Source organism: Zea mays, chromosome 1 (genome assembly GCF_902167145.1).
Source record: "Zea mays cultivar B73 chromosome 1, Zm-B73-REFERENCE-NAM-5.0, whole genome shotgun sequence".
NCBI lineage: Eukaryota > Viridiplantae > Streptophyta > Magnoliopsida > Poales > Poaceae > Zea > Zea mays.
The window spans coordinates 1,822,743-1,834,758 of NC_050096.1; the positions used below are offsets into that span (position 1 = coordinate 1,822,743).

The 12,016-nt window shown below is 49.8% G+C and overlaps 2 protein-coding genes, 2 non-coding genes and 1 pseudogene across 4 annotated transcripts; 1 reads left to right on the forward strand and 4 right to left on the reverse strand.

The window, feature by feature from the left end:
- Positions 1–2,023: 2,023 nt before the first annotated feature.
- Positions 2,024–3,475, forward strand: LOC103630509 (flavin-containing monooxygenase FMO GS-OX-like 4; annotated as a pseudogene).
- On the reverse strand, positions 3,368–4,892 carry LOC100381635 (uncharacterized). Its single transcript, NM_001174451.1, has one exon. It carries the CDS (start codon positions 4,549–4,551, stop codon positions 3,490–3,492), a length of 1,062 nt encoding a protein of 353 aa, NP_001167922.1. The 5' UTR covers positions 4,552–4,892; the 3' UTR covers positions 3,368–3,489.
- Positions 4,893–9,795: 4,903 nt separating this feature from the next.
- On the reverse strand, positions 9,796–11,592 carry LOC100283317 (uncharacterized). The gene is made up of 2 exons (NM_001156219.1): positions 11,159–11,592; positions 9,796–10,247 (listed from the first exon to the last, which is right to left on the reverse strand). Exons 1-2 carry the CDS (start codon positions 11,528–11,530, stop codon positions 9,984–9,986), a joined length of 636 nt encoding a protein of 211 aa, NP_001149691.1. The 5' UTR covers positions 11,531–11,592; the 3' UTR covers positions 9,796–9,983.
- LOC111590740 (small nucleolar RNA Z122) lies at positions 10,461–10,549 on the reverse strand. Its single transcript, XR_004855780.1, has one exon. It is a non-coding gene; the product is annotated as a small nucleolar RNA Z122 (small nucleolar RNA).
- On the reverse strand, positions 10,789–10,886 carry LOC111590742 (small nucleolar RNA Z119). The gene has a single exon (XR_004855782.1). It is a non-coding gene; the product is annotated as a small nucleolar RNA Z119 (small nucleolar RNA).
- Positions 11,593–12,016: the final 424 nt, after the last annotated feature.

Sequence of the window (12,016 nt, forward strand, 5' to 3'; positions counted from 1 at the left end):
AGTTGGGTCTCGCTCCCCGGTAGTGTGATGACGCAGGATGTTGCGGCGGTGGTTCCACCGGTGACACGCCTCATGCTGCGAGGGCTCCTCCCCATGTACGGTTGGTTCATCATTGGAGATAGAGCCATTCTCCACCACTGCATTGATGCAGAGAACATTGGGGTAGTAGAGCGGAAACCTCGGTGTCATAGGTGCAGTAACGACCCCCTAGGTCCGGACGATCGTGACTTAGGTCGGTCGCGCCCTACTGGGCCTAGGAGCATGGGGACCTTGGTCCCATCTCTCTTCCGAGTGATCCGGGTCTAGACCCGAGTTAGTGAGATGGACAGTGGGGTCCACCACATCGGGATCGTTGTAACGGCCGATGGCAGTGGAGGTACAAAACGGTCACGCGCCTGGTCGGGATGAGGGTGGCTTGACGCGGTGCGCGAGTAAGTCGGTGTCCCTGGGTCCAGGGACGTGCCGACACGGGTCTAGCCATAACCGAATGGGGTTCAGCGACGGCCATCACCAAGGCCATCCTGGAACTCGGTAGGGGGCTCTCCTCCGTTGGGATGGCGATGCGGGACCCCGGGGTGTCTTTCTCCACATCCGCCACGTGATGCAGAGCGCCCCTTTGGTCGGCGACGCGGGAGAGGATCCAAAGTGGAAGACCACCCCAACGACGAAGTCGAAGACAGTGTTGAAGACAATGGCCATGGAGTTGTCGTGAATCAACATCACACCCCCTACCTGGCACGCCAGCAGTTGGCGTTTGGTACCGACGGCGCACTACGGGGTATACCACGCAGTGCTTTTGGGAGGACAACAACGTCGATCGCAACTCAATGGTTCGTGCGGGGCATGATGGGATACAGCAAATTATACAGGTTCGGGCCGCTCGAATGTGTAATACCCTACGTCCTATGAGTTTCTAGTGATTATATTATTCTGAGCTTGAGGATTACAAATGGTTGCTGAAGGTAAAAGATGAGAGTGGTGAACGGATTTGGCTAGGTCTAATGGAGTCTAACGGGGTGTCTAATATTTTTGTAGGGTGCCTCGTCAGCCTTATAACCGACTGAGGAGATAACTTTGTATAGATCGAAATCCTATACGCGTATCCGCTACAGACGTGCCAAGTCTTCCGGAGTTCGGTTAGCTCCTCGCGAGACTTGCGCACGGCTGCACGCATGGGACGCGTCTCCGGATATCCCTTTGACCAAGCGTGAGGCCGCTTTACTCGGCTTTGGTTGCCTCTTGCTGAGGCCCACAACGTGTTCCATAGACGACCCATCGGAGGCCTCACAGATGGCCCATGAAGCATATCCAAGTCATGATCCAGGATATCCATCACCCACACCAACAGCTAAATCCAGCTAGCTCATTATCATTATCACCAGCGTGACGCAACATTGCTCGTTTAGAATAAAGTGGTAAATTCAAACTCCTCAAAAGACGTATAGGGCATATATAGTGCATTTTTTATTATTGTAATTCTTGTCTACAATCTGAGTTAGTATTGTTGTATATGATCTTAAGTAATGTATGGATGTCGTTGTAAAGATCATTAGTAATATGTGAGTTATATATTATAAAAGTCTGTCTTAAGCTAGACCTAAACCTCTAAATCTTATGATGTTAAACACTATGAATTGATGGTAAAAATATATAGCTAGCATGGTAATGATTTTTTAGACAGAAGATTATTAAATTTTAAAGGATTCTTGAGCATTTATTTTAGCTAGAATTGAATCTCGAGGGAATATTAATTAGTTTAGCTGAAGTAGAGATCGACAACCTTGCAAGCAAAAATGACTAGTACTTGGATTGAATCTAGTAAGGTACACAATATACATATACTATGGTTTTAGTTTGTCTTTTAGGAAGAGCTGATGTTGTCCTTGCCCTTGCGGTTATGTTTGGTCTTCTAAGTGGCCATTTTAGGTCTAGATCGCGATTTTATAATATGTACATCAAATGGCTATTTGCATCTCATATGTTTAAAAAGAACACAGCACGTCCGGCAATTCAGTTCATTGCCATGCCGCCTCCGCTCTCGCTCCGCGTCGCCGTCATCGGCGCGGGAGCCGCGGGGCTGGCCGCCGCGCGCGAGCTGCGGCGCGAGGGGCCACGTGCCCGTCGTGTTCGAGCGCGCCCACGCAGTCGGTGGCACCTGGCTGTACGACCACGACGACCGCCACCGCTCCAGCAGCCTGTACGCGTCCCTGCGCACCAACCTGCCACGCGAGGTAATGGGCTTCCTCGACTTCCCCTTCGCCGCTGTCCCGGACTCCGCCGACGCGCGCAGGTTTCCTCGGCACCAGGAGGTGCTGCGCTACATCCAGGCCTTCGCGCGCCGATTCCACCTTGACGGCCTCATCCGCCTCCGCACGGAGGTGCTCGCCGTCAGCAAGGACAACGACGAGGGGAGCAGCGGCGGCTGGAGGGTGAGGTGGCGCCGGAACGCAGCCGGAGACGAGTCCGAGCAGGAGCAGGAGGAGGTGTTTGATGCCGTCGTGGTCTGCAACGGACACTACACGGAGCCGAGAACCGCCGCCGCCGACATCCCCGGCCTAGACGCCTGGCCGCCGGGCAAGCAGATGCACAGCCACAGCTACCGCGTGCCGGCCCCGTTCGCGGACCAGGTGGTGGTCATAATCGGCGCCAGCAACAGCGGGGCCGACATATCCAGGGAAATCGCCGGCGTGGCCAGGGAGGTACACATGGCCGACAGATCGGCCCCCACCGCCACCTGCCACACGCTCCCCGGCTACCGCAACCTCTGGCTCCGCTCCATGGTGGAGCGCGCCGACCAGGACGGCACCACCGTCGTGTTCCGAGACGGCAGCTCCGTCAGAGCGGACGTCGTGATGCACTGCACCGGCTACACGTACAGCTTCCCCTTCCTCCCGACGACGGCGGCGCCGGCGGGCGACGGCGCCGTCGTCTCCGTGGATGACAACCGCGTCCACCCGCTGTACAAGCACGTGTTCGTGCCTCAGCTGGCTCCCCGCCTCGCCTTCGTCGGCCTGCCCTTCAAGGTGATCCCGTTCCCCATGTTCCAGATCCAGGCCAGCTGGGTCGCCGGCGCTCTGTCGGGCCGGATCCAGCTCCCTTCAGAGGAGATGATGGAAGACGTGAGCGCGCTCTACTCGGAGCTGGAGACCGTGGGATGGCCCGTCAGGTACACGCACTGCATGAAGCACAGCCAGTTCGAGTACGACGAGTGGCTGGCAGAGCAGTGCGGTGGTGGGCACGCCGGCAGAGTGGAGGAGTGGAGGAAAGACATGTTCGACGCCGCCAAGAGGAAGAAGGTGCAGTGCCCAGAAACGTACCGAGACGAGTGGGACGATCACCATTTGCTGGAACGAGCGTACCAAGACTTCAACAACTACTCCTCTTAATTACCTCTGTTTTCATTGCTCACAAATAATTCTTGCTTGCAAATCAATCCCAAAATGAAATCAAATGTTGGTTACAAGAAGAATCGAAATACTTGAATGTTGGCTACGTAGCTAGTGCGCGCCGTCGTCGTCCTCCAGCTCGTAGATGGCGTCCGGGTGGCCGTCCTCCAGCGCGCTCACCCGCCTCCGTATCCTCCTCAGGACGCCCTCCACGGCGAGGTCGACGGCGTCCTTGGTGGACTCTCTCAGGTCCGCCGCGCTCCCGTGCCGCCGGTACACCACCCTGGGCGCTATCTCCAGCAGGCGCTCCCGCATTCTGGCGACCTCGTCCGCGGGCACCGCCGCCAGCACGTCGGTGATCCTGACGTCCCCCATCACCACCGAGTCCTTTGGTATGGTGACGGAGAACTGGTCGTACCTCCCGCGGGGCAGGTGCCAGCCGTAGTGCGCCCTGGCGGCGGCGTGCTCGAAGAAGACCGGGACGCAGCCGGCGACTATGGCGTCGAACGTGGAGCGGCGGGATGGCGAGTCCCCGGGCGGCTGCAGGCAGAAGTTTGCTCTGAGCATGGGGCGCATGTACGCCACGGGGTTGAGCGCGCACGCGGCGGCGGAGCAGTCGACGACGATGCACACGTTGTTGGACTTGGACGACGTGCGGTTGGCGCACTCGGCGAGGATGGCGCCCCGAATGTTGGGCCTGGACGGCCTGGAGACGCCGCCGGCGTAAAGCATGAGCGCGGTGCGGCGTGAGCGGCGCGCGCGGGCGGTCCAGGAGCGCAGGCGCGGCAGCGAGGACGGGTGGAAGGAGGTCGGGTGCGGGATGGCATGCTCCTGCCAGGGCCAGGTGCGCGACTCGAGCGTGAGCACGGTGAAGTTGGCGAGCTCGGGGAGGCGGAGCAGCGACGTGGTGCCATACATCCGGGGCTCGGCGTCGTGCGGCTGCGAGTAGTCCCAGGCGGTGCCGGCGAGGAGGAAGAAATGGTCGTGGCCGTGGCGGCGCGCCAGGACCCGCGGCTGGTTGCGCGCCAGATAGCGCGCGAGCGGCAGGCCGTGGAGCGCGGAGGAGTTGAGGAGGTCCGGGTGGAGGACGTAGGGCAGCGCGTCCAGCGCCGCGTAGTAGGGGAGGAAGACGGCGTCGGCCTGGGCGGGTCGGGCCACGAGGCATGCGCGCTCCAGGAGGCGGCGGTGGAAGAAGGGCTCCAGCAGCCGGGCGTCGGTGCGGTACCAGGAGCGGGTGCCGTTGTGGGTGCGGGGGCCCAGGCCGTGGTTCGCGAGGGACGCGCACGCCGGAGTTGACTTGGAGTCTGGGTCGGCCAGCGGGAACGCCGTGGCGCAGTAGAGGAGGAGGTGGGTGTTGAAGCGCGCGGGGAGCCAGCGGATGTGGATGCGGCGGCCGGAGCAAGGGTCTGGGCCGTCTGGCAGTGGCAGCAGGCTGCTGCTCTTGTTCTTGCTAGCGGTAGCGGAGGACGTAAGAATAATGGGGAGGAGGAGGAGGAGGAGGCGCCGCGCCATCGTCGATCAGTTCCCCTCTGCTCTGCGCGATGGGGAGGAGGAATGGTCGCCATGGCATGCGGACCACTGACCACATCACACACGTCTCGGTGGATCTGGGCCGCCGCGGCAGTTAAGGTAGTTAGTTAGTTAGTTGTGCCGAATGTCAAAAAACAAAAATATCTAATTAAATCTAGATCAATCTATGTTTAATTAAACCAATCGTAAATTGAAATGATAAGCATTTAATATTTAAAACCAAAATTATACACAATTTTCCCTCCCCAAATGTCGACACATACGTCATGATTCATATTTGATACGAGTCAAATCCTTTGTAGTTCATATATTTCGCATGGACTCGACCTCTGAACGACACCCTTGATTCAACTTATAGCTAGTGGTGTGCGTATATATTATAGGTAGTATTTAAATAAATAGTTATTTACACACGCTCCAAACCATTATAATGACGTGTGCTCTATTAGACCTGCCCAATCTCAGTGCGTCTAACCTGTATCTCTATAAATAAAATTTATATTTCGAGTGAGAAACCATAATTTCAATCTTTGTGTCGTCTCCCGTAAGGTAGCTCGGGCGGCACCGAACCCTAGCTGCCATTATCGCCCCTTTCTTCTCTCATCTCGGTCTGGCTACCACGAGAGTAAGCAGACAAAAGTTTTGAGTCGCTTATGAGGATGGTGTGGCAGGGACCTCCTCGTGACTTTAGGCTTCACAGGCGTAATGGACGGTGACGCCACGACTGATACATGCACCGGCGCCCCTCCCCTGCTCAATAAAACAACTAAAATCTTGAATCGAACTTACTAATCCTAAGTTTTAGGGTCGTGCGAACCTACTAGGGGTCGTCTTGGCAGCCAACATGCTAGGAGCTGGGAGGTGTGTTTGATGTTGCGGTCGTCCCTCCTAACTGCGACTCCATGTATGGGGGGTTTAGGGTGTGCCACCTGGCTTGACCTGCAACTAAGAAGGGGATGTTGGTGTCAGTGTACCACTCTATAGATACACAACAATCAGTTAAACCTTAAATCCTAGCCAGATCATGTGGATTGGCCTGTGCGATTTGCCTCGATCGACTCCGTGAGTCGATGGTTGTTTATTTTCTAGGTCGACTATTAATATGACAATAAATGTGATCTTGCATTAAAAGCGACCAACGACAGAAGTAAACCTACCTAAAGCATGTTTAAGCTAGTTGCTTACTCTAGAGCGATGCAGGCTACATGCATGGCCAAGAAGGAAGTAGCGGGCTAGTGGAGCATCGTATTACTCACGATGTTAACCAAATCTAGGGTCACATAAACAGTAAACCATCTTTAGGAACATTCCAGATCTAATCTTACTCTAGAGCTACAATGTTTGGATACCTTCTAGTGAACTTATTGAGAAAAACCTTTCCACTACGATTAAAGTAGTTTTACTCATACATGTCTACCTCTGCTTTAGTGCTCAAAACTATTTACTCATGCTGCTTTTTGTATAAAATGGTATTTCTATCTTCGTTTCTTAGAAAATTGTTTTGTAATAACTCTAATTTTGTAACTATGTGATGTATGAAATAATTAATTAAGATTGTTATAAATTGTATTCAGTGATTTATGATAATGGTGAAAACATAGATTTTTGAGTTCTCTTTGTATGTACTCAACATACTATCGGATTTGACTTGTTATCTGGTGCACTTTGTGTTAAATGGCTCACGTGTATAAGTTAGATCACATTTTTGCAGTTACATAATGTTCTAAAATGTATACTGTGATTTTGTCATCCTAGTGGGCATCAATTGATTAGATAGATGATCCTTCATTCTAACATTCAACACTAACTTTTTAAATCATCATAAGTGAATCTAAATTTGAAATTCACCATGGAATAACTCCACTACTTTCGTATAGCTCCACCTCCCTCAATCTCATTTTCGTTTCCATATGTGTCACGTGCGAAGTGCGTAAATTTGTTCCCCTCCTTCTTGTCTCGCCTAACCAGCAGAGAAGGATATTAATGGTGGCACCTAGATAAACCTTATATCGACAATACCAAAGTTAGCCTACAAATCCTGACCTTTATCTCTAGGTGAACGGATGGATTCATTAGGGCGGACAACTGGAGCCACTCCCACGCGGTAGAGGTGAGCAAGCGGATGGGCATGCTTGTGCGACGGAGACAGACCGAACATCAACGAAGTCAAGGCTGCTCACACACCATGGAGGGAGATAGAGGGTTGTGCTCGCGCGATGGAGGTGGGCTGACGACCATGCTCAATTGAATTAGGAAGTTCAAGTGGGCGACACGCAGTTCCCTATGAGCGTGAGAAATAAACAGATCCAACAACAAGATCTGGGCTTGAAGCTGAGTCTATTAATAAGATGTTAATATCCCAAAGGGTCTTTCTTAATTTCAATCTTTAAATTATGATTTGAAGAGATATTTGCATAAAAACCACTTTCCATATCTTTCCTAACTCCAACAGCTTTTCTATATCTTGTTTGCATTCTAGAGTCATTCATATTTTTTATATTGGCTAGCTAGAAAACTCGATATAAAAGATGTCAATATTTAGATAATCATTTAAATAAGCTGCTAAAAGATATTTTTATAAAAATCTCTATTTATATTAATCAAGGAGAGTAGTCTTTTGGACTTGCTCTAAAAATTGTTTTTTAAAATTTAGACACATTTCTATATAAAGCACTTCCACGGTTTTCGTGCATCACCCCTCTGGCCTTCTCACATCTGCCTAGCGATGTCAATAGGGACTTAATACCCGATAACCTATGGAAAATTCCACTATTAGTGCTTGTTCGTTTCGCCGTTAATCCATGTGGATTGGGTGGTATTGAGTCGGTTTAAATCCATAATAAGACAAGATTCATCTCAATCCATCCCAATACATTCCAATCCATATGGAATTGAAATAACCGAATAAGACCTTAAGGTTAAGGTATGAGAAGATGTTAATCTCTATGTATACAGATTTGGGGGGATATTCTCCATTGGGTATGTGGGTATGGGTACAAGAAAACAGAAACCAAACCCGATTATCCATATGTAATATTCACTCAGTACAATTAGGTGTGCACCCCAATAGACAATAAGCCCAACAACTAACCCTAACTCTCCCAACCTTTTTGATCACCCATCCATCCAACCTAGAGATGGCAATGGGGACCCGATTCCCCACGGGGAATTCCTCCATTAGGGGATGGGGAAGCAACTTTCCCCGCGGGAATATAAACGGGGGAAATTTATCCCCGACGCGTAAACGGGGATGGGGACGGGGAAGCATTCCCCATCCTCGTTCCCCGCGGGGAAACGTGCACGTGAATATATTTTTGTGTACTAGTTAACTACAAAAATAAATAATTACCTTATCAAGATACCACTAATTGTACAAATGTGTTCATTTTGATGTATGCATAATAATTTCGTACATCGGACAATGTGTATAAGTGGCAATGTTTAACATTAATAACAAATAGCATGTCTTAATTATAATTTAAATGGAGATGGGAATCACCGTTGAGGAATGAGGTTTTATCCCCGCGGAAAACGGGAATGGACAAAAAATGTTCCCCGCAAGCGTTCCTGGACGCCATGCTGGGAACGGGGAGCTATTCCCCGAAGAGAAATTCTCTGTTACCATCTCTAATCCAACACAAGTGGTTAGCCATTAGCTACACTACCCACCCATTAACGTGTCACTTTCTATGTGTTGTTTTGTATAGTTAAACAATGTTTTCTTATTACATGTTAGATTTTTTGTTGGCTGTTATGTTATATGAAATATAATAAAAAAATCATCGAATATTGGGGACCTGATAACCGAATAGAATGGGTATACGATGAATTATATACCTACGATGGATATAGGGATAGATATAAGGATACCATGATGGGTAGATATAGCGATATGAGATGTCTAAGGCTGTCTCCAGCAACGTCCCCTAAATTTCATTCCCTAAAGGAATATTCTCTGTCTTTTACAGAACTCTCTAAAAGATTCGGTTCTCTATATTTTCTCCATCTCCAGCAGCGTCCTCTAAAATCTATTCTCTATATCTCGTCCTCTAATGTAACAACTTAATTAATATAATTTCTGTTTTTTATTAAACAACAACTGTTAATTAAATAAATGATTTGCTTCACTCGCATACTGGACAAGAATTAGCAATTACTAAAAAAGGAAAAAAATCAGAACGACGTTGGCTTCAACATTCCATGGAACATCTTCCCAGCGTCGTGGCTCGTAGCATGTTGATGTAACGGTTGGCCCCAATAGCCACCGGCGGGCAACTTGCCCACGCCTGCGACGCGGCGCTGGCCACCATCGACTCCATGTCCATGCTCTGCCCGCGCTCGCAGCCGTCGCCCCCGTCCAACTATCGTCGTCGACATCTATCGCCGTCGACGATGTCGTTGAAAGACACCATCGACCATGCCGAGCTCTGTCGTGCCCTGCGACACGACGCCGACGTCGAAGGCCGCTAGCAAATCCATGCCCATGCTCTACCCAAGATGTATACACACACGGAAGGAGGACAGGCAAAACAGTGATAGCGGGTGGAAGCTCGTCCGCTAGATCTACCGGACGACGAGCGCCCTCTAAAGTTTAGCGGACATTTTAGCGTTCGTTGTTGGAGCCTTACAGGACCCATGAGCCTTTACCGTGTATTGTTGGAGATAGCCTAAATCCCGTGGGAACACCTCTACATCCGCTGCATTGAAACGAAAAAAAAAGTAAAACTACATACAAATGAAGATTAAGCCATGCTACCGTAGCTGTAGTCACGTAGATTTGATGGATCAGATCCGCCGGCTCATGTCTAGGGAAAAAAATCCGATTCTAGTTAAACCCATAAAGCTGTCTAGACAGACAATTAGAAGCTAGCATGTACAGTGAATCAGTGCGAGTTCATCAACATGAAAGAAGCAGCAACAAGTACAAGACCTTCATCATTCATCCATCGGCCAAGCCAAATCACACACATATCCCAGGTGATGATGAGTTCTTCTAAACCAACATCAGCAGCACTACCTACCTACCAAACACCCAAGGACACAGCTACAAAACTAGAGCTAACCATACTATCGCTTTGATGGTGGCCTCCCATCGTCATCATCGTCACCATCATCATCCCCATCGTCGTCGTCTTCTTCTTCTTCGTCGCCTGACCTCTTCCTCTTCGTAGAGGTCTGCGCCTTCACAGAGTCCTCACCGTCATCGTCCTCTTCATCGATCTCCTCATCGTCGGCACCCTCACCGTTTTCTTCCGGTTCAAAGTCGCTCGAGTGCTCTTCGTCTTCAGCCCGCCCAAGAGGCTGAACCAGATACTCGGTTCCCAGCTCCTCCTGCGAAATTAAACAAGAAAATCAGGAGATCTAAAATAAATCCATTGAAAATTCACAAGAGACTAGCCAAATATATAAGTCCATAAAAGGAGATCTGAAATAAGTTGTTCGTCACTTTTCCAAAAACAGCCTCAGTGATTTGCCATAAAGACAAGCAGTAATTACCCAAGGAAAGATCGATCAATAAACCAAACAACCAGATCTGACAATATCAATGGGATCAGACTGACGTGCAAGGTATAATCCAGAGGTGGATAACATTTATCTACCCTCAGTGGAATAGGTTATCATCATTTCCCAACTGACGCTACCTTTTTTGCATTTGACCACTAGGTCCTGATTTGATGTCTCGTTTTTTTATTAAACAAAAAAAGAGAGAGGACGACAAATCAGTTGTCTCGTTTCCCAACTGATTTGCTGTCTCAGTTGTTTAGATTTATCAAAAACAAGCAACAGTAATAAAGATATAAAAAGGTCACTGGATGGTTCCTGTGAGAAACAGTCAGCACAAATCGATCCATGAACAAGTTGGCAACATATGCTTTGGATCAGAACGGCAATCAGTTTTCTTGCAGCACAGGGAAAAAGCTCTTGGCTCCCCTCAGAAACAGCCTCTGATGAGAATCATCATCTCCAAAAGCACAGAGAACTTAAATTTTGTAGAAAAAAATTACAGAAAAAATATCAAGATTTGATCTTCTTTGCAGGTGATTTTGTTCTTAAACATGACTTGTTCTCTTTAGAATTTTTGCAGGTGATTTTTTACCATAGAAGAGACCAGAAACGCACGAACCCTTGCGTGGAAACATAAGTAATAATCTAAGCAGATCCAATTTCTCTGGGAAGAAACTGTTCCAGAAGGACTAGTAAACACGGATCTGGCAGCACAGACGGATACTAAAAAGTTATACCTCCTGATCGTCTTCACCGTCGACCTCTTCCTCGTCGTCTGAGTCCTCGTCGTCGTCGTCGTCGTCATCCCCGTCATCGTCGTCGTCGTCGTCCGCCTCCCCGTCACCGTCGTCGTCGTCTTCGTCGGAGATCTCCACAACCCCTGCCGCCTCCTTCTCCTCCCCATCCACCTCCTCATCATCATCCTCCTCGTCACCGCCTTCCCCATCGTCGTCCTCGTCACCGTCGCCCTCCCCATCGACCGCCTCGTCCCCGTCCACCACCTCCTCCACCTCAACTTCCTCGGCCGCTTTCTTGGCAGCCGCTGCCTTCTTAGGTGCCATCTCCTCCGCCGCTCGCTCGTCAGCCTCCGCCTCTACTGCCGGCTTCATCTCTACGAAATCGGATCTGATTGGGTGATGCTTCGGTGGAGGGAAATTGGGGGGGAAATTTTGGGCGAATTTGTAAGCGGCGGGGACGAACAGGGGGCGGTGGAGGGACTGGGTTTCGGCAGATTGGCTACATACGATCCTGGCCGTCCGTGACAAGAACAAGCACACGGATCGGTGACATGGCGCACGATCGAACGGCTGCCAAGCCTTTGTTCGGTCGGGGACTCGAGAGAACGGCTAGGGCTGACGTCATCGCGAGAGTATTTTGCGGTCCTGGTCCTGTGTAGTCCGTATACGCGGGCCTGGCAACCCACTCTCGAGATATGGGCCTGCCTGCCAATATCCTTTGTTTTCTCAAAATTAACTTTGACCTCGTAGTCGAAGAATCTCAAGTTTAAACCAAATCTATATAATAAAATGATACCATACATGGTACTAAATAAGTTTTTTTGTTGAATTTTTTATTAATTGTATTTTGTAGCATAA